The sequence below is a fragment of the Pectinophora gossypiella genome, chromosome 28 (genome assembly GCF_024362695.1).
Source record: "Pectinophora gossypiella chromosome 28, ilPecGoss1.1, whole genome shotgun sequence".
Lineage (NCBI taxonomy): Eukaryota > Metazoa > Arthropoda > Insecta > Lepidoptera > Gelechiidae > Pectinophora > Pectinophora gossypiella.
In genome coordinates, this window is record NC_065431.1 from 989,709 (window position 1) to 1,015,235 (window position 25,527).

The 25,527-nt window shown below is 40.3% G+C and overlaps 1 protein-coding gene across 1 annotated transcript in view; it reads left to right on the forward strand.

Annotated features, from left to right (window-relative positions):
• LOC126379073 (fibroin heavy chain-like) overlaps positions 1 to 25,527 on the forward strand; it is a 73,231-nt gene extending 47,704 nt beyond the window's left edge. The window contains exons 3-8 of the mRNA XM_050027635.1: positions 11,081 to 12,146; positions 13,845 to 13,975; positions 14,485 to 14,705; positions 21,936 to 22,126; positions 24,688 to 25,070; positions 25,393 to 25,527. Of these exons, the coding sequence (XP_049883592.1) occupies positions 11,081 to 12,146; positions 13,845 to 13,975; positions 14,485 to 14,705; positions 21,936 to 22,126; positions 24,688 to 25,070; positions 25,393 to 25,527 (2,127 nt within the window). The remainder of the gene's footprint in view (positions 1 to 11,080; positions 12,147 to 13,844; positions 13,976 to 14,484; positions 14,706 to 21,935; positions 22,127 to 24,687; positions 25,071 to 25,392) is intronic.

Below are 25,527 nucleotides of genomic sequence, written 5' to 3' on the forward strand. Positions count from 1 at the left end.
CTCAAGTCATTATTAACATTTATGATTGTTGCAACTCCGTCGCTCGTATTAAAAGTATTTTTAAAACACTGTTGGCTCGACCATTATAGACGGCGATACGGCTCACCTATCACGTTGGACTAACGAGAACTCGGTTAGGTGTGTACTTAGTTCATCTTGCGATGTGTGTACCTCTGACTACCCCAATTGGGATATAGTCGTGATCATATGTTATGTTATCAAAGTTAATAATTCATCTTAAGTGCAGTTTTCACTAACACAATTGTCTCGACCATTATAGACGGCGATACGGCTCACCTATCACGTTGGTCTAACAGAAAGCTCGGTGAGGTGTGGGTACTTAGTTCATCTTGCGATGGATGTACCTCTGACTACCCCAATTGGGATGTAGTCGTGAAATTATAAATACATACATATATTGAATAATATGTCCTAGTATGGCTTTTTAGAGTTGTGATAGACTACTCTGGGCGCCATCCCACTCGCGACAAAGAGTACTGCGGGGCGGAAGGCAAGAAGGAAACCACTGCCCTATTTTTCCCTAAAACAGTAGCATGGAAAATGTTGCACCGACAAGAGCGTGGCTCTTAAATTGATGATGATGATGATGATGATAGAATAATAGGTCCGTCTAAATATCAACTTAATTCAGTCAGATTATTGGCCGATATAAAATTTAGGAAGGGCTTTTTAAGCTTCTGCCTAAAATTGTCGTGTGTTCCATAAATTTTATGCCTGTCGATTACCCGTCTCCTTCTTTTTCAACGGGTAAGAAAATGACAGGTATAACTTAAAATAAAATGGTGTGTACAGTAATGAGAAATATAATGTACCCACTTTAGGACTCTGTCGCTCTAACATATTAGACATTTAGTGAGACTTACAGTTCAATTTGTCAAAAAAGTTAATGTGACATGGTACCAAAGTGTATACATATTGATGCTCGTGACCGTACAGGAATCACCAACTTTGTTATTGTAGATTTGCTGCAAATGTCATTAACTACTTCGTCAGATAACTTCGCCGGAAGTTCCGTCATAAAAGCATATTTTTTAAAGCGTTTCCTAATTCTTTAACTTCTAGTGCACCAGATTTCAAACACCCGCGATTGCCAGTCTTGAATTTAAATAATTTATTAATCGGTAGCAATTTCGTTTTACGAGATCTGACCGTTAAAAGATGGTTCTAAATTATAAGTTATTGAAGAATCATGCATACTCGATAGTGACTAATGAATCGTATTAAGGTACTTATATAATTAATATTATTTCGAATTGCAACACGGACTCTGTGGTCCAGTGGTTGAGCGTTGGACTCACGATTCGGAGGCCCCGGGTTCGAATCCCGGTGGGGGCATATCACAAAAATCACTTTGTGATCCCTAGTTTGGTTAGGACATTACAGGCTGATCACCTGATTATCCGAAACTAAGATGATCCGTGCTTCGGAAGGCACGTTAAGCGGTTGGTCCCGGTCATTACTTACTGATTTAAGTACGTAGTCGTTACGTGAGTCATGTCAGGGTTGATGAGGTTGGTATTCCACCTCACAACCCACACGATAAGGAGATGAAGTATGTTCAGTTTATCTTGCTCTTATGACAAATACATAAAGGTTTTTGCAATAAAGGAGTCAAATATTTTTCTTTTTAAACATGCAATACATAAACAGCCTATATAAGGCCCACTGCTGGGCACAGGCCTCCCCTCAATCAACCGGACAACATACTCCACCACGCTGCTAAAATGCGGGTTGTTGGAGGTATTTTTACGGCTAATAGCCGGGACCAAGGGCTTAACGTGCCCTCCGAAGCACGGAATCGTCTTACTTTTTCAGACAATAGGTGATTCAAGCCTGAAAAGTCCTTACCAAACAAAGGACAGTCTCACAAAGTGATTTCGACCATGTCCCCATCGGAAATTGAACCCGGACCTCCAGATCGTGAGCCTGACGCTCTACCACTAGACCACGGAGACTGTTAAAACATGCAATATTGATCTAAAAATGATGCAAATCAGTCTAAGCGATCGACTGGCAAAAATGCTGTCTGTCGAATTGCAAAATCTAAATCGGTTAAGTAAATTTTGGCAATGAATGTGAAATATTACGATTCAATGCTTTTATAATCCATATTCTGTTTACATTTCAATATGTTTCGTAATTTCTTAGTCATAGAATGAGTTCGCGTGGTTTTATATAAATTCTTTCAAAACGGTTTCACTACGCTTGAATACATACATAAATAAAGAAAAGCAATATAAATAGAAACATAATAATATTTTTTACTGCTGCTGGTACGGCCATATCCTGAGACGCGAAAACGACCACTCCGTCAAGAAGGCCTTAAACATACCTGATCGACCGCGTGGAAGAGGCCGACCGCCTTCTACCTGGTGGTCAAATATGCAGAAAGAGATTCTATTGGAAAATCTGAGTACAGAGACAAGCCAGAACAGAGCTCTCTGGCGCAGACGTGTAAGGAGACCCGACCCCAGTTAAACTGGGAACAGGGGCGGGCAAAGAAGAAGAGATAATAATATTTTTTACTAATCTCATCCAAATACCTATCAAGCAACGTTTAATTTTGTATAATAATATGCCTCGGGTAATGGGAACCGCCGTTTGGGGAGTCGCTGTCAACGCAATTCGTTTCCAACTTGTCACATCAGTTACTTTTGATTTTACTAAACGTCAGAACACGAAATTACTATGGAAAAAGCACACTGTGACGTCATAGAAAACCGTGACAAAATGTCGGACTTATTATTGCGTTTGTCTTGATTGAAATACATAAATAAGTTAAATTAAAAAGAAAATGTTTTTCGTTAGTTTTAGATCTGTCTTTATTTAGTAATTAGAATTTCATAATTTATCTTGATTCTCGAACCTAGTACAAACACACGATAGATGCGTTGTTCACGTGATAATTACCTATTATTTCATTGCTGGGGTAAATAATTGACAACAAAAATGTAATGTAATGGCAGAAGCATTAAATAAAACTAATTGTTGTTTGATATTCGGATCACATTATGTATAGAATGATGTTGCTACCTATATTGCTTCTCTTTATTTTGATCAGAATAATAATGGGTTGAAGTTGTAATTGTACCTTGGAGTTATAAAAAGGGTCATCATTTATACCCAAAAACAAAGATAAAAGATGCATATGTCTGTTATCCATGAAATTAGAATTTTAGTGTAAAAATTTTGGGGAACGCCGATTGGAAAGTCCAACATTCCTTTTCTACATGTTACGTTAGAGTTAAACAGGGCTAAGTATATTTTTATTACGAAACGTGGCATGGGAAATACCTCATTTATCCCTCATGTCTTTAATTTTATTTTCCCGGGCGTATAGTAAACCGCAACAGAGCGACTGTACCTAACGTGAACTTTTTTCCCGCGTTGCCACACAGGTCAAAGGACGCCATTTTGATATTTATTCGTCGTCGTGTCAGGCAACGACTATTTACCATACAGCCTTAGGATTATAAAGAAAACTTTTGCGCAATAATTTTATTTACTATGCAAATATGTTTTATTCTAATATACTTAATATATTATTTCACAATATTCAATTTAGAATATTAATAAAAATACTTACTTATGCAAAAAGCATAAAGTTGTTTAGCAAAATATAGTGTAAATGTTTATGTTTTTAATATTTAACATAATATAATCTCACGAGTATAATCCAATGGGGTAGGCAGAGGTAAATCCATCGTAACTAATTACCCGCACCCCGCCGAGCTTTCTGTTAGCAGGTGAGCCGTATCGCCGTCTATAATGGTGGAGACAACTGCATTGGTTTTTTAATAACTCTTTGGTGCGAATCCAGTACCGGGGATCGAACCGCGTTTGAGAAGCAAACGTAATAGGTATTTAACACTATAGCCCAACTTAACTCTCGACCATGATCCCTATCGGGGTCGGCAGAGCTAGAAGTTCGAAGTCAATTTCTAGCCACTCTAGACTCAAAATTCGAAGATGGATCTCTATCGTGTGGGTTGTGAGGTGGATTACCAACCTCATCAACCCTGGTGTCGAAGATGGATCTGTCATAGTATTAACCGCACCCCTATGGAGCCTACTTTAGTCAGTTTAAGGGTTAAACACATCACACGGTTTTTCACTAACACAGTTGGCTCGACCATTATAGACGGCGATACGGCTCACCTATCACGTTGGTCTAACAGAAAGCTCGGTGAGGTGTGGGTACTTAGTTCATCTCGCGATGGATGTATCTCTGACTACCCCGATTGGGATATAGTCGTGAGATTATGTTATGTTAGGAAGCCGTTGGAAGAACGCTTGACTTTCACTGTAAGGTCGCAGGTTCGAATCCAGCACGGGCCTATTTTCGAAATCGTTTTTCGAATTAATAGATAGATAGATAGATAATACGTTTATTTGGGAATATTTGAATTCACGTGCTCAGCGGTGAAGGAAAACATCGTGAGAATCACATTTCCGGGAAATGTGTTTAGGAGGCATGTGGCCTAACTTGTATTGGGCTAGTTTTCCCTTCGCGGGTTGGAAGGTCAGACAGGCAGTCGCTTCTGTAACAAACCGGACCTGTCAAATCTTCAAGTTAAAAACTATTTATAGTAATAAAGGTGATTGGAGTCTCCTTTTAAGCGTAGTGCCTGTGTTAGAGGACTCCGCTCTTCCATAAAAGCAAGTTGTACACAAATATGCTAATTGTACAATTTTCCATATCGAATAGGTACACAATTTTGAACCTAAGAAATTAATCGACTATTCGCATTTTTATTACACCACATAGCATGGATAATTGGACACCGCCTGCATTAACGATATGGCCAAACGTTGATTGAAATATCATTAAACGTTGACATTTCAACGATATGGTCAACTTAACTTGGCTATTTCTTGAAATATGACCATTTCATGAAATGATCGAACACATCATGAAATGATCAATTCTACGATCTGGCCACGACATCTATACAGTGGTTAAATAAAAATGCGAATAGTCGATTAAATTCTTAGGTTCAAAGTTATGTACCTCTTCGATATGGAAAATTGTACAATTACATTGATTCATCGATTATAATATCAATCAAGTTTTAAATACAATCGACACCAGCGCCACTACCGGTGGATAATGTTACTAATTTTACGATATGATTGCAAACGTTTGGCCATATCATGAAGTAATCATGCATTTAGTTGGTCATATCGTCAAACGTTTAGTGTTCATTGATTTGGCCAAACCACATCATGATGTGGCCAACATGTGATATTCTATTTCATGAAATATGACCATTTCATGAAATGATCGAGCACATCATGAAATTATCAATTCTACGATCTGGCGACGACATATAGATTGTCAGTCATCCCATTAACGTCCCCACTGCTGGGGCACGGGCCTTCCCTATGGATGGATAGGAAGATCGGGCCTTAAACCACCACGCGGGCCCAGTGCGGATTGATGGTTATTAACGACTGCTAATGCAGCCGGGACCAACGGCTTAACGTGCCTTCCGAAGCACGGAGGAGCTCGAGGTGAAAACTTTTTTTTTGTGGTCACCCATCCTATGACCGGCCTTTGCGAAAGTTGCTTAACTTCAACAATCGCAGACCGTGCGCGTTTACCGCTGCGCCACCGAGCTCCTCGCGCCACCGAGCTCCTCATAGATTGTCAGTACCATGATAAAGTAAACATTGGCACACATCATTGCAAAACCAGAAACTTGTTAGTAAACTTAAAATGTATATCTAAATGTCAACTTTATCTAACATCAAATAAAACATGTTTTCGCATTAAACATAAAGTAAACTTTACTTGTCGTCAATATGGAGATGCAGGGTTATCACGCCACCATCCCAGCGGGGTGAACAGGGAAAACGTGCAGATTTTATACCGCTATAAGTATTAAGTCTTGCACAAGCAAAATAAATTTGCCCTTAAGATGTAAAGTAGCAGGTGAGCCGTATCGCCGTCTATAATGGTGGAGACAACTGCATTGGTTTTTTAATAACTCTTTGGTGCGAATCCAGTACCGGGGATCGAACCGCGTTTGAGAAGCAAACGTAATAGGTATTTAACACTATAGCTCAACTTAACTCTCGACCATGATCCCTATCGGGGTCAGCAGAGCTAGAAGTTCGAAGTCAATTTCTAGCCACTCTAGACTCGAAATTCGAAGATGGATCTCTATCGTGTGGGTTGTGAGGTGGATTACCAACCCCATCAACCCTGGTGTCAGGGTTACTATTGAGCCGCCAAAGGCCCCTGACATGGCTCATGTAACGACTACTAACTTACATCAGTAAGTAGTAATCGGGACCAACGTGGAGCAGTGTGGTGGAGTATGCTTAAGGGGAGGCCTGTGCCCAGCAGTGGGACGTATATAGGCTGTTTATGTTATGTTTATTACCAACTATATTCAATATTCACAGTTTTTTTTTAACGAATGTACAGTCATGAGCAATATAATGTACCCACTTTAGGACTCTGTCGCACTAACATATTTGACATTTAGTGAGACTTACAGTTCAATTTGTCAAAAAAGTTAAATGTGACATGGTACCAAAGTGTATACATACATATTAATGCTCGTGACCGTATATAGGCTGTTTATGTTGTGTCCTAGTAAGTTATAAATGAGACTATATTGACCTAGTCCTGGGTTCGGTCTCGGGTCGTACAGGCCACCTCAGGGCAGGTTATGAAACTTTCTAGACAATTTTCTTGTCTAATAAATCTGGTTAGTAGCTTAAGGTTTCCAACAACTGAATAATAGCTAAATTATAGGTTCAAAAACAGCTTAGCTTCACGCTTGTATCGCTGAAGGGGTCGGCAGATATGTAGCGGAGTTACACAGGGTTTTAGTGACACCGTAACGAATACTGAGGGGCACGTTTCAGACTATGATTCTGAGTTGATATCAAGTGGATTTTCATGTCGGAATATTTATGAAAACCTTGATGTTTCTTTTTTTAATTATTTCCAGTTGATATCAACACAGAATCACGGTCTTTATCATCCCTCAAATTTTCGTTACGATATCACTAACACCCTGTATACTATGCACCCATATATTAGGGGGCAAGCTTATTATCATTCTTCTTTTCTATCGTGTGGGTTATGAGGTGGATTATCAACCTCATCAACCCTGGTGTCAGGTTTATTATCGAGCCGCCATAGGCCCCTGATCTTGACTCATGTCACGTACTTACATCAGTAAGTAGTAACCGGGACCAACGGCTTAACGTACCTTCAGAAACACGGATCGTCTTACTTCTGGACAATGAGGTGATCAGCCTGTAATGTCCTAACCAAACTAGAGATCACAAAGTGTTTTTTGTGATTTGTCCCCACCGGGATGTGAATCTATGACACACTATGGCAAGAAAAAACCATCTGAAAAGCCTCCCGTTTGATTTTACCTAGTGCACCACATATGGGACATTCACGTATGTGCCCCACATGTGGGCCATGCACATATGTGCCCCACATGTGGGCCATGCACGTGTGAGTTTCAAGTGTATTGCCTCACATGTGGTTCATACACAGCGAACGTGTTAAAATAAAATTGGGAGGTGTCTGCAGGAATCGGGGCCATTTTTAATAAAAATCACGACATCATACAAACAATTTTATTGACTCATACAATTTATTATACATCTAGAAATGTCAATGCTACAACAATAACTAAACATTACAAACTGCTGCAATCACATTACATACATAATGTATGAAAGAAAAGTGCAGATCAATATAATAGATCATTAATCATACTTCTTTCATCATAGGCTGGATTATTAATAATAGTAAATTGTTGCTTAATATTTATCACTGTTTCGCCTTCTGTAGATCATTTCTCACTGTAAGTGTATACACAACTGGCGACACGCACGTATTCTACGTCTAAAACCAAGTTCCCACTCACTAGGGTCGATTAATTTTATTCTTTCAAATATTTTTCCTCTCAGATGACGCCCTGAGCCGAGATTCGCGCCCTACTGGGCACCCTCAGGCCTGTTGTCTTAAACGTTGTACCTGGTGAGAGCCTTCAGCGCTCCCCATTCATCCGGCCAAGTAGTTAATGCCATCTGCTGCAAATCTACAATAAGTCACGTCAAAAAAAAAGTTCGAAATCAAAGAAGAAAAAGGAAAAAAATAAGAAATCAAATAATAAAACCGCGACACAGATTCACGACTTTATTCCGTCTATTATTAGTTATGTAATTTACCATATTTAAATAATAAAATTAATAATATACGTCCCACTGCTGGGCACAGGCCTCCCCTCCGGCTGCTCCACTGCGGGTTGGTGGAGGTGTTTTTACGGCTAATAGCCGGGATCAACGGCTTAACGTGCCCTCCGAAGCACGGAATCATCTTACTTTTTCGGACAATCAGGTGATTCAGGCCTGTAAAATTCCTTACCAAACAAAGGACAGTCTCACAAAGTGATTTCGACAATGTCCCCATCGGGAATCGAACCCGGACCTTCAGATCGTGAGCCTAACGCTCTAACCACTAGACCGCGGAGGCTGTTATTCATCATCATCAATAATTTAAGAGCCACGATCTTATCGGTGTAGTATGCTACGTTTTAGGGAAAAATAGGGCAGTGGTTTCCCTCTTGCTTTCCGCCCCGCAGTACTCTGACGCGAGTGGGATGGCGCCCAGAGTAGTCTATTTCAAAGCCGGTATTATACGTTTAAATTATTGCTTTAGTTACTCTGTGACATTTAGCGAACATTGTCCTTCACATAACCTAATGATTGTAGCCCATTCATCTTGAGTCTGTCTGTCTTGTCCCATCAGATGACCTGACACAATGCCTTTATCAAAGGTTAACATATGTCACTGTCTATATAGTTTATATTTACCACAGAGCAAGGAATGAAATCACGCTTGCTAGTTGCTAGAGTGCGGGAAAAAGAGACAAGTATAAAGACAGGAGAGGCAAGATGATTGGACACTTAATAAGACACGACGGATTCATTAATTACATAAAATAAGAACAGCCTCCGTGGTCTAATGGTTAGAGCGTTAGGCTCACGATCTGGAGGTCCGGATTCGATTCCCGATGGGGACATTGTCGAAATCACTTTGTGAGACTGTCCTTTGTTTGGTAAGGACTTTCAGACTTGAATCACCTGATTATCCGAAAAAGTAAGATGATTCCGTGCTTCGGAGGGCACGTTAAGCCGTTGGTCCCGGCTATTAGCCGTAAAAACACCTCCACCAACCCGCATTGGAGCAGCGTGGTGGAGTATGCTCCATACCCCCTCCGGTTGATTGAGGGGAGGCCTGTGCCCAGCAGTGGGACGTATATAGGCTGTTTATGTTATGTTATGTTAAGGGAAGATTCTGGTAGGGCTCTAGCTCTAGTTAATACACAAGACGACCTTTTAATATACTATCGCGGAGCTCCGTGCGTCGTAAAGTTTGCGGACGAGTGGAGTGCAAAGTTGTAGTATGAACTATTTGCTCATACTTGTATGGCGCGCGTTTCGCACTCGCTTGGCCCTTCCAACCTCTTCCTTCTATTCCGCGGTAGCTACATTCAATTTAAACATGTTTTAAATGAGATATTACTATGTTAATTATGAATATTATAAACTATGTATAGCTTGTACAATGTCGATAAAAGAAACGAGCCATTAAGATGAGTGGTATGCCTAACCGCGCATCAAACCAGGATACCACTTAATAGTTACTACTCCAACATTCATTCATAAAATTATACTTAAAATTCTTTAAATAATGTTACCTTCTTACGAAAGTATTTTCATTCATTTAAACGCCAACCAATTAATTAAAAATATATTCGCATTGCTCTTACAGTTTTTTCCTTATTTTTGTGCCGGATTATAGTTCGCAGCGCTCCCAATTTTTCCAGCCAAGTAGTTATCTACTTTCCTTTTTGACGGATAAGAAAATGACATAATATATATAACATAAAATAAAATTAGATGGTGATTACAGGAATAAGCACCAATTAGCTATCCACTTCTAAATTATTTTCCTTTTTTGTTGGGAGTAGAAACTACAGAACCAAATTATCTTTCTTACCCCTCTTTTTTCTATTCCGTGCTGAGAGCACATCTCGTTCGCTTCTGTGGTCTGTGGAATTAAGTGACGGATTATTACTGTGCTGTTGTATGGACGGTAATTGGCCGTATTAATAGCTTGTCGTTGCGAATACAGGAGTAACTGTAAACCAGTTGCGACACAGCTTTGTGTTGTTGATACTTTGTTGTGTTTAGATGCGTTTTAAACATAGCATTCATACATAGCAGTTAAACTTTAGCTTGCTTTTTTTGACGTGATTTATTGTAGATTTGCCGCAGATGGCATTAACTACTTGGCCGGACAAATGGGGAGCGCTGAAGGCTCTCACCCGGTACAACGTTTAAGACAACAGGCCTGGGTGCCCAGTTGGGCGCACTGATTGTTGTAATTTAGTTCTGTGCATAAAGTATACTTGATTTGATTTGATTTCATCAGTCTATGGCTCAAATACCATAAGGGACTTTCCAAGCTATGTTCTCCAGAAACATTATAGATGGCGCTGTTCAGTTTTAACGTGATAATTGTCTATTATCTCATTCTTTGGGGTACATAATTATTAAAATAATAACTCAATGTCAGAGGCATATACAGGGTGTTAATGACGTCGTAACGAAAACTTTAAGATTCAGACTATGATTCTGAGTTGATATCAAGTGGAATTTTCCGTTGCAAAAGTATGTAACTTAAAATAAAAATAAAAAAACACTAAAATGCTCTTGGATTTTCCGACATGAAATTCCACATGATATCAACTCAGAATCATGATCTGAATCATTCCCTTCGGTATTCATTACGATGTCACTGACACCCTGTATAAAGATAATTGTTTGTGGAAAACAACATTGATAAATAAGTATTTTAGTTATAAAGATAATTGCAATAGCCGAGTTGAGAGAATGCGACCTACATCGTAGTGTCCTCTCCTCACTTCTGCCTACCCCTTTAGGCATAATGCCATGTTATATTATAAAGACTTGTTTTCGCCAATTTTCATATTCCATTTTTTTTTTGTTACAGAAACAGTACTGCAACACCAAGACAGAAATCTGCTGCAGGATTGAGATCTCCACGTTACAAGGTGCTGGAGGCCTGCAGGGCTCCCTGGGCGTGGGCTCAGCCACCTTCCAGGGCTCAGGCAGCCAAGGCTCAGGCCTCTTCGTCCAAGGAAACCAGGGCTCAGCCCAAGGAAGCGCGAGCTTTGGACAATCCGGCCAATCCGGAAGCTCTGGATCTGGTCTTGCCGGATCAGGCATCGCTGGACAATCGGGACAATCTGGATCATTCGGATCCACCTCTTCTAGCTTTGGATCTTCGTCAAGCTTTGAATCAAGCTCAAGAGGAGTCGGGGCACAAGGATCAGGGACTCAAGGGTTTGGAGCCCAAGGTAATGGCGCCCAAGGGTTTGGCGCCCAAGGGGCTAACGCTCAAGGTTTCGGTGCCCAAGGCAACTTTGGCAGCACCACAGGATCAGGCTTCAACGCCTTCGGAACCGGCGTGAACCGCGGTGTCACCATCGAATCCAGTTCCTCCTCATTCGAAGGAACTCGTGGAACTTCTGGAGGATTCGAAGGATCCCGAGGAACTGGCGCTTTCGGCGCTGGTAGCACGAACACGAACAAGTTCGGAGCGTCAGGAACTTTCGGAACTGGATCTAACTTCGGACCTACTGTTGCTCCTGGAGGAACTGGTTCTACAGTCTACAAACAGACCAGCCAGACAAACTTCATTGAGACTGATTCCTTCTCAGCTGGTAGCGAGAACGCGGGAGTCTACCGCCCTGGAAGTACTGGTCTCAAACCTGGTATTCCCTACCTTCCTCCTGTTGACACCAGCAACAGTGGCTCTTCTATCAGCTCGACAGTATTCCCTTCAACCTTCGCGACAACTCCTCGTCCCTTCGTGACTCCTAAGCCCACATATCTTCCTCCAGTCTCCACGGCCGCCCCTGGATACTTGCCTCCCGAGGTTCCAGAGCAGACCATTAACACTGAGACCAGGGTACCCAAGCCCACATACACAGATGGATCCCTCATCTTGGACCAAAACAGACCCGGAAACAGGAAGCCCGTAGTCCCCATTGCCAGTAAATATTTTCATCTTTATATATTTAGATGTTATTTAGTTTTATTATGGTGCTAATTCCTGCAGACGCCGTCTAATTTTATTTTAAGTTATACCTGTCATTTTCTTATCCGCCGAAAAGGAAAGGGACTTTTTGACTGTCGATTACCCAATCGACAGGCATAAAGTTTATGGAACACATGTCATTTTTAAGCAGAAATCCAAAATAACCGTCTAAAAGTTTTACATCGGCCAATGACCACGTCAAACGGATTGTAAATACTAGCGAGATGCCTATTTTATTCGCCCGGGTTATTCATTCATTTTAAAATTAACTTGTTCCCTTTCCTTTTCAGCAGATAAGAAAATGACGGGTATAACTTAAAATAAAATTAAGTGTCTGCAGGAATCGGGGCCAATCTCATTATTACGGGAATACGCGTGATTTTTTTTTTTATGTATGTACTTATAATTTTATTATTTGTATGTATCCGTGCGCCACATAGCCACTTGCAAAGTAGTGGCGCTAAGTCCCGGGTTCGACTCCCGGTCCAGTCTTTTCAGAATTGCCTCAGATCTGAGCCATGTAAACGCGGTGGAGCATACCTCCGATCAAGGGAAGGCCTATGCTCAGTAATGGGAATTGTATGAAAAGCACTGTATATGTATGTATGACTATGTATGTCTGTATGTATGATTTTTTATCTATTGTATTTATTTAAGTAATGCAATTACTACATACATTACTTATGGTGCGTCAGGATTGTGTAAAGGGAATTCCGTGCTCTGCCTACCCCAAAGGGAAATAGGCGTGATCTTATGTATATAAAATAAAAAAAAAATTCTTTATTTCACAAATTTTAGTTACATCGTGGCCGAGACCTCCCATTAAGTAATCCTAGGATACTTGTGGCGGGAATGTCTCGCAATTCCCAAGGGGTAGGTACAGTTTGTGAGTTAAGATAAGTAATAAACGAATATGACTTCTATAAAGTATGTATGTATTACTTAAATAAGTTCTTTTTATTACTAAGTATGAAAATGTTATAGTCATCATTTATATCATCATCATCATCATCCAAAACCAAGTGGGCTTTCCTGACGCCAGAGTACGGTGCCAGAGTTCCTTTGCTCCCCATTTGTTTGCGGCAAGTTATTGAAACAAAGGCTGGCATGGTCCATGTAACGACGTACTTAACTTACTTCAGGAGTCTACAGCTTAAAGTGCTTTTCAAAAGGTGGTTTTGGTGACAATGCCATGCGGATTTCCTTACTCATGCAGCAGTGGCAGCCCTTGGGCGGTGCGTGGTGTATTTAATTACTATTACTTGTCACATATATAAAAAAAAAACTGTAAGCAGATCTTTCACTACTCGTAAAAGTTCAAAATAAGCCTACAAAGTAATTTAAAAACATTGGTCGTGGGTAATTTATTTTTTACGAAATGGCAACGCAGAGTGGAATGAAGTCAGCTGGGCTAACCTTGAAACGTTAGCTGTCACTTTTGAGCATACCTGGTTTTCTTATCACGAGTCCTGTGCTGGAGTTCATGTGGTACGTGGGATTCCTCATGACGTTCCGGAACTAGGGAAATCCCCTGCATTTTTTCTTTTTCCACGGATCTCCTAAGAATGATGGAAGTCTCCTGGATGCCCCAATTAAACCTACTTACTGAAAGCTTCTCGAAACTTGGTAAACTACAGCCTCTTTCTTTCATCAGGTGAAATCCCCTCTGGATGTGCTGCTGCTCTGAAGTGCACGCCCATCGAGTACTGTACCGCTGAGGGTGTCATCTCGAACACGACTGTCTTGCTGACCAGAGATCAGGATGCCTACAGAGTGCCTCTTACGGTGAGCAAACCACTCTTCTTCTTAACACTTTCAAGGACAGAACGTCTACGGATGTTCCGATTCCAAGGTGTCACACTATCTATTATGAACCACCAATGACCCATGGTCTCTGTCCGTGAAAGGGTTAATATCGTGTGGGTATCGTATCGGGTTCGCAGTGGAACAGCGTGGTGGAGTATGCTCCTTACCCACTCCAGGTGAATACCAGCCTCATCAACCCTGGTGTCAGGGTTATTATTGAGCCGCCAAAGGCCCTGACATGGGTCATGTAACGATTACTCGCTTACATCAGTAAAAAGTAACCGGGATCAACGACTTAACGTGTCTTTCGAAGCACGGATCATCTTACTTTTTGGACAATCAGGTGATCAGCAAGTAATGTCTTAACGAAACTAGGGATCATAAAGTGATCTTAGCTTACCCAGGGGACACATTGGTGATGCTGTTATGTAAAAAAAAAATAGTTTTTTTTTATAAAGTGGTCTAACCGACGCTATTCCCACCACCAGGACTGCAAAGACCTCAGCACAGGTGTTGTGGGCAAGTGCTGCAGAGACCCCTTCTACACCGACCCCTGGCCGACCAACCAGCTGGGCAAGTGGGTGCAAGGAGTTTTCGGAGGCAACGATGGGAAGTATACTCCTGACAGCAGGGGCAGTGGAAGCATCAGTCGCCCATTGGTCACCGCAAGACCCCCCAATACTGGATCTACGTTGTTAAATAACTTCAGGTGAGGAAATGTTTGTTAATTTATTTATTTATTTTTATTCAAATTCAAATTCAAAAATATCTTTATTCAGTTGGTAACATAGTTACACTTTGAATCGTCAATTTTTACATAACGAACGTCTCATCCGCCTAAAACTACTGCAGCTTCTCACAACCTGTATAGCCGGGGAAAAGAAGCTGCAAGAAAATCCTCGGCACAGGGCCCTAGACGTTCTTTAAAAAAGTTAAAATGAATGAAAAAAAAACAAACAGCCATTAACAGGTCCTCACCAATAGACACAACTTGACTAAAAAGAAAAATGCTATAAAGAGCACTTACAAAATAGGTACACAAGAATATAATATAATAATAATATAATATACCGGGTGTTAGTGACATCGTAACGAATACTGAGAGGGATGATTCAGACCATGATTCTGAGTTAATATCTAGTGTAATTTTCCGTCGCAAAATTCATGAAATTTTGAGTTTTGTTTTTAATTATTTTCAATTCCATATTGTGTTTTTAGCTGCATAGAACCCAAATTTCAATAAAAAAAACAATAATGACAAATTATCGAAAATTTTCGATGTAATGGAGACAACAGCTGCTCGAACGGGTCAACGGCCACACGCACCGAGCCGCGCGCCCCGCTCCGCACGCCCCGCTCCGCGCGCCCCGCGCCGCACGCCGGCGGCGGCGCGGCGGCGGCGCGGCCTACAAAGTAGGCACTACGAACCGATCCTATTTCTTTCTCTGTCTATCGTAAATTTATAAATTTATTTTATTCTTATTCTTAAATGGACGGATAATCAACAGGCATAAAATTTATGGAATACACGTCAATTTTAAGCAGAAATCTAAAACAACCGACAGAATTAAGTTGACAGCACACGTCAAACGGTTTGCATACCAGCGAGATACCTTTTTGATTCGACTGGGTTATTCATTCATTTACTCATAGGAATCGGGGCCATTATCTACCTAAAACAGTTGAAACAGTAAATAATTGTATTCTTTGTTGTCATTAGAATAACTAACAACCAACTAACACAACCACCACAGATTAGGTAATTAGTTACCTACTATGTCAACCATCCACCAACTTAGTATGTAAGTACCTACGCAAAACCTCGCTACACAAAAATCGAGCGAGATCGCGTCTAGAATTGGGCGGACACTCCGCCAGAGTGTTGCCTATCGATATTCTATCGATACCTAGTTAAAAAAAACCAATAGTAGGTACCTATCGATAGATCTTTTAGATCAATACCCATTATTATTACAAAGCAAGACCTATCGGTACTATCGCTAGTATCGATCTAAATGTACTATCACTACTTTCGATAGTTTAGACAATTTTCAAGTTCAACAATTGATAATCTACCTATCGATAGTTCGGCAACTCCGCCGCGTAGGCAATGTCGGCATGTTCAAAGAAAAAACTTGTCCGAGAGGAGTGATCTTATTTTTCTTGTTACATGTTGGTACCGAGGTACTAAGTACTAAGTTATTCGTGGTTTTAAATCTCATTGTTAAATCATCAGTAAAGAACTAATTAAACCTATCCTGTTCTGTGTACAATATTCATGTAACGGCTACGTGCTTACATAAGTACCTAGTAGACGGGAGCAACGACTTAACGTACCTTCCGAAGCACGGATCATTTTACTTTCGGACAATCAGGTGATCAGCCTGTAACGTCCCAACCAAAGGCCTTATAAACAGATTTTTGTGATATGTCCCCACCGGAATACGAACCCGGACCCTCCGCATCCCATCGCTCAACCACTGGACCACATAGGCCAAGAAGGTTCTAAGACATAATTAAAGGATCCTGGGACGCAAGACCTCCGAGTTAGGGCTTGTTTGATCTGTCTTGATGGATACTCGGACGTGAATAGCCTCACGGATCAAGGGCAACGCGCGCCAATAAAGTAGGCATTACGAACAGATACTAGGTATTTCTTTGAGTTGATAGGTATCAAGTGAAGTTTCCTGTCGCCAAATTCATAAAAAAATTAGATTTTTTTCAGTCCCATATTGTGTTTTAAGCTGCATAGAACGCACATTTAAAATAAACAAATAAAAATTACTAATTATTAAATTTTATCAATGTCATCAATAATAATAATAACGTATCTACAACTTCAGCTATGCGCAGGTGAATAGCCGGCGCACGGGTCAAGGGCAACGCTCGCCAATAAAGTAGGCATACGAACAGATACTATTTCTTTCTCTGTCACTTGCACCATAAACATACTTCTCTCTCTCTCTCTAGTCGTCGGCTCGACTCAGCCGCGGCCGGTGCGTCGTCGGCGCCCTTAGTCGGCGCCTTTGATGCTTTGCGCTAACGCCGCCGCGCGCTTCCGCTCAGTCGAATACTAAGCTTGACCCGAATCGCGTGATGTTTTTCGAGGATATTTTTTTCGTGTTTGTGAGTGTTTGTTTCATTCTGTAAATGAGTAGTGTCGACTATGATGATAGATCATAGACCATTTACTGCGCAAAAGTATGGAAGATTGTTGATGTTTATTAAAGAGCAAGGTGTTGTGTTTGTGAGTGCGTGTGATACCTACCTACCGCGGAGGAAACGCGATGTTGCATACCTACGTGACGTGACATGTTCTAGGGTACCTACCTAGGTACTTCATCCGAAGGAATAACAATTAAGGTAAGGCAAGAGTAGGGTTTTTATTGTTAATAAGTTAGGAACGTTTTAATAACTGGTAGGTAGGTACCGTGCGTGAAAAATCGTGGCAGTAGGTGTTCTACTTCAACAAACAACATTTTTAAACGTTGAACCACTAAGCATCTAAATACAAGAGAATGAAAACTCCTACCTAGATATCAACATCGTATCACGCACGCGTAACGTAGCCGCGCGTAAGTTTAGCGTCTGTGTGGCGCGTTGTTCGACTTACATTGCGGCACAGTAAAAATTGAAAATCTTAATTAAACATTTGCGACAAGAAAAACACCCACCATCATTTTTAGTACAATAAAATAGGCGTTCCATTTTTTTTTCGTTACGATGTCACTAACACCCTGTATATTGATGTAATATATTAGTAGTATATATCGTCACTGGAAAGGCAAAATTACGTAAGCGCCAAAAGGCCATTTCGAGAAAAAGCCGTTTAAAGTTTCATTTTTTCGTTTTTTTATCATAACTTTTTACCCAATTATCCAATTTAGATGATGTCAAAGAAAGGTTACATTGTTTTTTAATTTTCTATGTCCAGCAATACATATTATAACTGTTGGATTGCTATTTTAGGATATAGTGGCGCTTACGTAAAAATGACTTCAGTTTACAGTAAAGCAAATTTACTTAACCGCCATCTGGTTAAAATATTATTTGGAAGCAAAATTACTTACAGCTCTTACGACAATGCATACGAGAACGACAATATTTCTTTAAATATAATAATACTGTAATGTTAGCGGAGTAAAAGTTACTGTAACGACTTTTACACATCTGCTCTCATTATGTAAAAATTGCCTACAAAGTGATCGATTGATTATGTCAGTTCACCAAAAATTCTTTAAAGTAAGTTTTTGTAATATCTTACATGGGTAAAAAGACGTAAGAGACAAATAATTATTCTTAATACCTCTTTAAACTACTTATTACTTCAATTGATTTATAAAAATGGCTATTAAAATACTGAAGTGCCAGAAATAAAGTTTCATAAAATATAAATAATAGCGTACAAACCGTTATCTGTTTGTAAAAGTTTCTTTTTAACACTTTCAAAGACAGAACGTATACGGACGTTCCGATTCCAAGGTGCCATACTACCTATTATGAACCACCAATGACCCATGGTCTCTGTCCGTGAAAGGGTTAAACGGTTTTATTTAGCTAAACCCGTACGGTATATTTGTATCAAAATTAGATATTGCAATTTAAGTACCTTCCTGTTGTCAGATTGATCTGAAATTTGGTACGCACCTTTAATTCCGATGTCAATACAATATAATAAAATCAATAACATTATAAATCTAAGATGGCAGCCGGTACATAATGGGGGATTACATATTTTTCCACAACCCCCTCAATATGTGTATCAAAGATAGGACTACACTAGTAGAATACTGTCATTATGTCAAAATTTCAAATCCAAGATGGACGATATTACAAAATGACTGAAAGAAGGATGTTGCCCTTAATTTTGTCATTGTCATCCACCGTCCATAATATGCAGGGCAGCACAGTGGATCGCTGGGTGGGGTCGCTCCGCGAAGCCTGTGAAATCCCCAGGAGGCTTCTGAGCTTCTGGAAGGAGATAGGTTGGCTTACGTAGTCAACAATTACACGCATAATGGGCCACCTTAGAGTCTAAATGCGGAAAACAGAGCCCACTAACATAACATAACATATGCAGGGCAGCACAGTCGACCATGCAGTAGTATATTTGGGCTCAAAATTGTTTGAATTAGGACAAGCATACGTGGCTCTAAGTCGAGTCAAGTCTCTGGAAGGGTCAAGTCTTTTTAATTCCTCAATAATTCCCCTTATTGTTTTTAAGAGTATTTACCACGAAGTTTAATACACTTTTCCATTCGCTCGAACCAGGTATTATTTAACATTTATTCCACTCCAAAGTAGAAGTGTTCAAAATGGCTGACTTGAAAGCGTTGGCCGCTTCTTCACCGCACTGGAACCTTTGACCGCGAAGAGTTTCTTTTTTAATTTTAGGAAATGTAAAGAAATCATTGGAGCTTAGGTCAGGACTGTATGGAGGATGGTCAAGAATTTCTACGTTTTCCTGCTTCAAATAATCGTTTGACGAGCGGTGTGTGAGCTTGCGTTGTCATGGTGCAGCATCCTGCACTCCTGCGCATCATCATGCGTCGCTTTGGGTTAGATTTTCGAAGTTCGGCGATGACTTGTGGTAAACAAATTGTGGTATACTAATCTGCATTAACCGTCCTACGATCTTCAAGTGCAATTGTCGCAACATGACCGATTTTCTCCACGAAGGTAGCCACCATCTTCTTTGAAGTGCTTCGAGAGCGAACAACTTTAGTCGGCTTTGACTCGTTTTGGAAGACCCAAACTGTGGATTGTTGTTTGGAATCAGGATAATAGCATAAATCCAAGATTCGTCACCACTGATGATGTCGTACACGTGATTTGACTCTCCTCGCTTAAACCTCTGAAGAGTTTTCTTACACCATCTGACGCGGGCTACCTTATGATCGTCAGAAAATGCGGGATGCAACGGCAAACTAGTTTTCTCACACCAAGTGCCTCATTCAATATCGTTTAAATGGTTGTCCCTGAAATGCCTAATAACGCCTCTATTCTCGGTATGTCACATGACGATTTTTGAGGATTAGTTGTCTCACATCAACGATATTATCTTCAGTGAAGGCGGATATCCACGCTCGAATTCTAAATACCAGCGTTCGATGGCTCGCAGACATGGCACTTCATCGTGGAATAGAGATTTTAACTGTTTGAAACACTGAAGTCGCAGTAGGCCTCTTCGAAAGTTATAGAAAATTTTTCTTTGTAAGATTCATTTTCGGACATGATCTGACAGATTCAAACCAACGCTGTGACTAAACAATTGCATTAATCCTAATGCTTTCAATTGTTTTGATATTCGAAATTCCAACAAATTTGAATTTAGAGTTCTCAATTCAAAATTGGCGCTAAATATGCAAACGACAGAACTTAAAAAGTATAACAAAGTCGCTTTTTCTGTCCCTATATCCCTATGTACGCTTAAATCTTTAAAATTGCGCAACGGCTTTTGATGCAATTTTCTTTAGTAGATAGAGTGATTCAAGAGGAAAGTTTATAGGTATGTATAATAACATCCAATAAATAGTGTAGAAATACTGTTATTTTTGAGGATTTTAATGTGATGTCGTAAATAATTTCATTTTTCCTCAGCATTGCATCCGAGCGAAGCCGGGTCGCTAATAAATTATAAAATCAATTCTAAAATAGTTTTACTTTTAGATCTATTGTTAAAAAATAACTTCCTGGGAAACTTACTGCTAGCCCACAAACTTGCTTAATAACAGCATAAAAATGCGAAGGCAAATTTACGTACACGCCTTACTTATTCTAAATACTGTAAGTCAAAATTACTTATTCGCCATTCACTGCATAAACATGCTAAGACATTTTTTTCTTATACGCCTTACTTATTTTAAAAGCTGTAAATAAAAATGACTTATACATAGTCTATTTTTAATTTTCAGTAGTCCAAAATTACTAATAAAATGATACTTTAAAACTATAGAATGCCAAATTTACTTAAAGTTAATATGTAGTTATTATATAGGACCACAATATTACTTATACACCAGTCACGAAAAAAACACCAAAATCTTGTCGTTTAAGAAACTGGAATTGAAAAAAGTCAACTATTTTCAAATTTACGTAAGCGCCAAAAAAGTGCTCGTATCGCAATGCTACCCAGACAGATCGACGCAGAATGAAACGCTGATTCCGAATATATAAAAAACCCAAAATACCTATTTTGGCGCTTACGTAATTTTGCCTTTCCAGTGACGATATATTGAGGTAATGTAATCATTATTATTATTTAAACATCAATATATATTATATTATTATTATTATTTTTATTATTATTTGTTGATTTATTCAACGAAGAAACTCTGACTTAAGAGACGCCTTTAATAGTTTATTACACCTACCTATCCTACAGGCTAAATGCGTCAAGGTCGCCTTGGTTGCCATGGTTACTCTCCACCAACTCGCTTGAGATCGTGGTTACCATGGTTACGCCCCGCCGATTTGCTATTAGACTACACGATCTGATCAACAAGCGGGAGTTGTAACCTAATTTGAAATTAAAGCTTTCCATGGGAGCCGTGGTGGCCCAGTTGGTAGAATGCTTGCCTCTCACTTTGAGGTCGCAGGTGCGAATCCAGCACAGGCCTAAACCAATAATTGTCGAATTCGTATTTGGATCATAAATGATTATCACGTGCTCAGCGGTGAAGGAAAACATCATGAGGAAACCCACATTCCCGAGAAATGTATTTTCAGAGGTATAGGACCTAACCTGTATTGTGATCCCTTCGCGGGTCGGAAGGTAAGACAGGCTGTCAAATCTTCAGGTTAGGTAAAAGGACCCTGTGAAAAACGGGATAATTCTAGGAGGATGATTTATTTATTTATCCGCGATTTACATCAATAAGAGACCTCAAAAAAGAAATCTTATTCAAGTCCACACTTAACCCACCATATTTGCCCACAGGACACCGAAACCCACACTCCCACCATTCGGACCCAACCAGGTCACCCCTGGATTCCCGACAGCTACCGTGTCCCAGTCAGCTTACGGCCAAAAGGGTCAGTTTGAGGTCCGAGGTCAAGGTCAGTTCGGCCAAGGTGGCCAAGGACAGTACTCGCAAGGAGGCCAAGGTCAAATCGGGGTGGGTGGACAGGGTGAGTATCAAGGTCAAATTATTATTATTTTTTAATTTCCCACAATTAAAATCAAAATTATAAAACTAAAGTATGTTTTAGGTACTTAATGTAAATGCCAATTTATAATAAATATTTGAATCTTAATTAACTAATTTGTGAGACTGGTGCCTAAACTAGATACTAGATTCTGTTGTCACCGGGGGATTTAAAAAGACCTCATCGAAACAATTTATCTAAAAAAGCAATATTGCAATTTGACATTTGCGCATATAAATATAAGTGCACAATGCAAGCAATCGTCAAATAGCAATATCGCTTTTTTTTCAATGAATTGCTTTGATATGGCCTTTATAACCACCTTTTTAACTTTTTTGACTGATCACCTGATTGTCCGAAAGTAATATGATCCGTGCTTCGGAAGGCACGTTAAGCCGTTGGTCCCTACTACTTACTGGTGTAAATAAGTAGTCGTTACGTGAGCCATTTCAGGAGCCTTTGGCGGCTCAATAGTAACCCTGACACCAGGGTTGATGAGGTTGGTGATCCACCTCACAACTAGTGATGTTCCGAATATCCGTATCCGTATCCGCGGATATCCGAGATAAAATAAAAATCCGTATCCGTATCCGTGTCCGTTACTTTTCACGCGGATCTTTTACGGATATTTTTCAGGTGATTAAGTAGAATTATTAAATAAAAAGGCTATAAAATTCCATTCAGATTGTTTTTATTTCTTAAAATCAAATATTTGGCACCTTTATATTGCAAACATTTAGATACTTAGATAGATCTTTATTATGAAAGCAAGATAAAATATCACTTTTATAACAATGAAATAACTAAAACTTGAATCTTTTCGTTTAAGAAAATAAAGATCCGTATCCGTATCCGCGGATCTTTACACTAAATATCCGTATTCAGATCCGTATCCGCGGATATACATTTTTAACGATCCGGCACATCACTACTCACAACCCACACGGTAGAAGAAGAAGATGGCCTTTTTAGCCTCCCTGGTAACGCACCTCAGGAACATAACATAAGCTCACGACTATATCCCAATTGGGGTAGTCAGAGGTACATCCATCGCAAGATGAACTAAGTACCCACGCCTTACCGAGGTTTCTGTTAGACCAACGTGATAGGTGAGCCGTATCGCCGTCTATAATGGTCGAGACAACTGTGTTAGTGACTACACTTAAGATAAAAAAACAGCGTCAAAAAAAGTTATGTTGACATAAATGGTTCGTTTTTGACCATGAAGGTGTTTATAAATTAACATTTTAATTTTTAAATGTATTTTTATCATCATTAGATCTATCTGCCGATAAAGAAATTCTTATGCAAATGTTTTAATTTTCTAAAGGTTCAAAATGGCCGCTTAGCGATGAATTTCCCAACATCGTGCTTAATCAACTATAAAAAATCGTCTAGTTAATAAATTATGCGTGAGAGCAGAAAGATAGTTTGTCTTTGGAATGAAGGTTTATGTCCATGTTATTTTAACACTTCCACTGAGTATGAACCACATGTGAACCAAATTTGAGACTAATACACGTGCATGCAACAGCCTCCGTGGTCTAGTGGTTAGAGCGTTAGGCTCACGATCTGGAGGTCATTGTCAAAATCACTTTGTAAGACTGTCCTTTGTTTGGTAAGGACTTTTCAGGCTTGAATCACCTGATTGTCTGAAAAAGTAAGATGATTCCGTGCTGCGGAGGGCAAGTTAAGCCGTTGGTCCCGGCTATTAGCCGTAAAAACACCTCCACCAACCCGCATTGGAGCAGCGTGGTGGAGTATGCTCCATACCCCCTCGGGTTGATTGAGGAGAAGCCTGTGCCCAGCAGTGGGACGTATATAGGCTGTTTATGTTAATGTTATGTTACACGTATATGACCCATATGTGGGGCACAAGGGTAAATGGGCAAATCTGACAGGGAGTTTTTTCAGATTGTTTTTTTCTTGCCATAGTGTGTCTATGTGCATAAAATCTAATGTGTTTTTAAAAAAGTAACATCGCGTGAGGGGTTGACATCATATTATTTTTAGTTACATTATGGACGTGTTAACACCAACGGGTTATTAATTTATCTTAAGTGCAGTTTTAACTAACACATTTGACTCGACCACAAACAGACGGCGATATGGCTCACCCCCTACCCACATTACATAAGTACCCATGCTTTAGGCTTTCTGTTGGACCAAAGAACCAAACTAAATATCTTTTATTTCTTCTTCTTCTCTCGTGTGGGTTGTGAGGTGGATTACCAACCTCATCAACCCTGGTGTCAGGGTTACTATTGAGCCGCAAAAGGCCCCTGACATGACTCATGTAACGACTACTTACTTACATCAGTAAGTAGTAACCGGGACCAACGCCTTCCGAAGTACGGATCATCTTACTTTCGGATAATCAAGTGATCAGCCTATAATGTCGTAACCAAACTAGGGATCACAAAGTAATTTTTGTGATATTTCCCCACCGGGATTCGCACCCGGGACCTCCAGATCGTGAGCCCAACGCTCAACCACTGGACCACGGAGACCGATGTATTTCTATTGTATTGTATTTCTTCTAGGAACCCAAACAAGCTTTGGACAAAGCCAATACTCTACCAGCCAATACTCCAGCGGCTCAACCCAACTTGGTGCTAACCAAGGCCAACTTGGCATCCAGGGACAAGGTCAACTTGTCAGCCAAGGCCAAGGTGCTTTAGTTAACCAAGGACAAGGCGCTCTTGTAAGCAGAGGACAAGGCCAACTTGTCAGCCAGGGCCAAGGCGCTCTTGTCAGTCAAGGCCAAGGCGCTCTTGTTAGCCAGGGCCAAGGCGCTCTTGTCAGCCAGGGTCAAGGTCAATTGGTCAGCCAAGGACAAGGTCAATACAGTCAACAAGGACAAGGTCAATATTCCCAGGGTGGAAGAGGACAATTCGCTGTTGGTGGACTGGGCCAAGTTGAGCAGGTAAGTCGTAATTTTAAGATGATTAATAAAGAAAGATAGGAAAGAAGGTAGGAATTCATAAATGATTATCATATGCTTAGCAGTGAAGGAAAAGCTGCATTGGTCAGACCGGCTGGGCTTGCATGACATCCGCGCCGCGCGCGGCGCGAGTTATATCGAGGCCTTCGACCAATAGCCGTTTGACGTCCATCTACGTAGATAGAATTCGTATCATTTATTGGTCGAAGCGCTCAATATAATTCGCGCGCGGCGCGGTTGTTATGCCGACCCGGTGTTACGTTCCGTTCTATTCACTTTCCAACATATATTTTTTTTTACCCAGGGTGCCCAAGGACAGTACTCCCAAACGTCTCAGACTCAGAAGGGCTTCGGGCAAGCAGTCATCTCTGGACAAGGACAATCAGTTAGTCAAGGTAAGACAATGTTGTGGATTCGAACAACTACTGAACTGACTTAA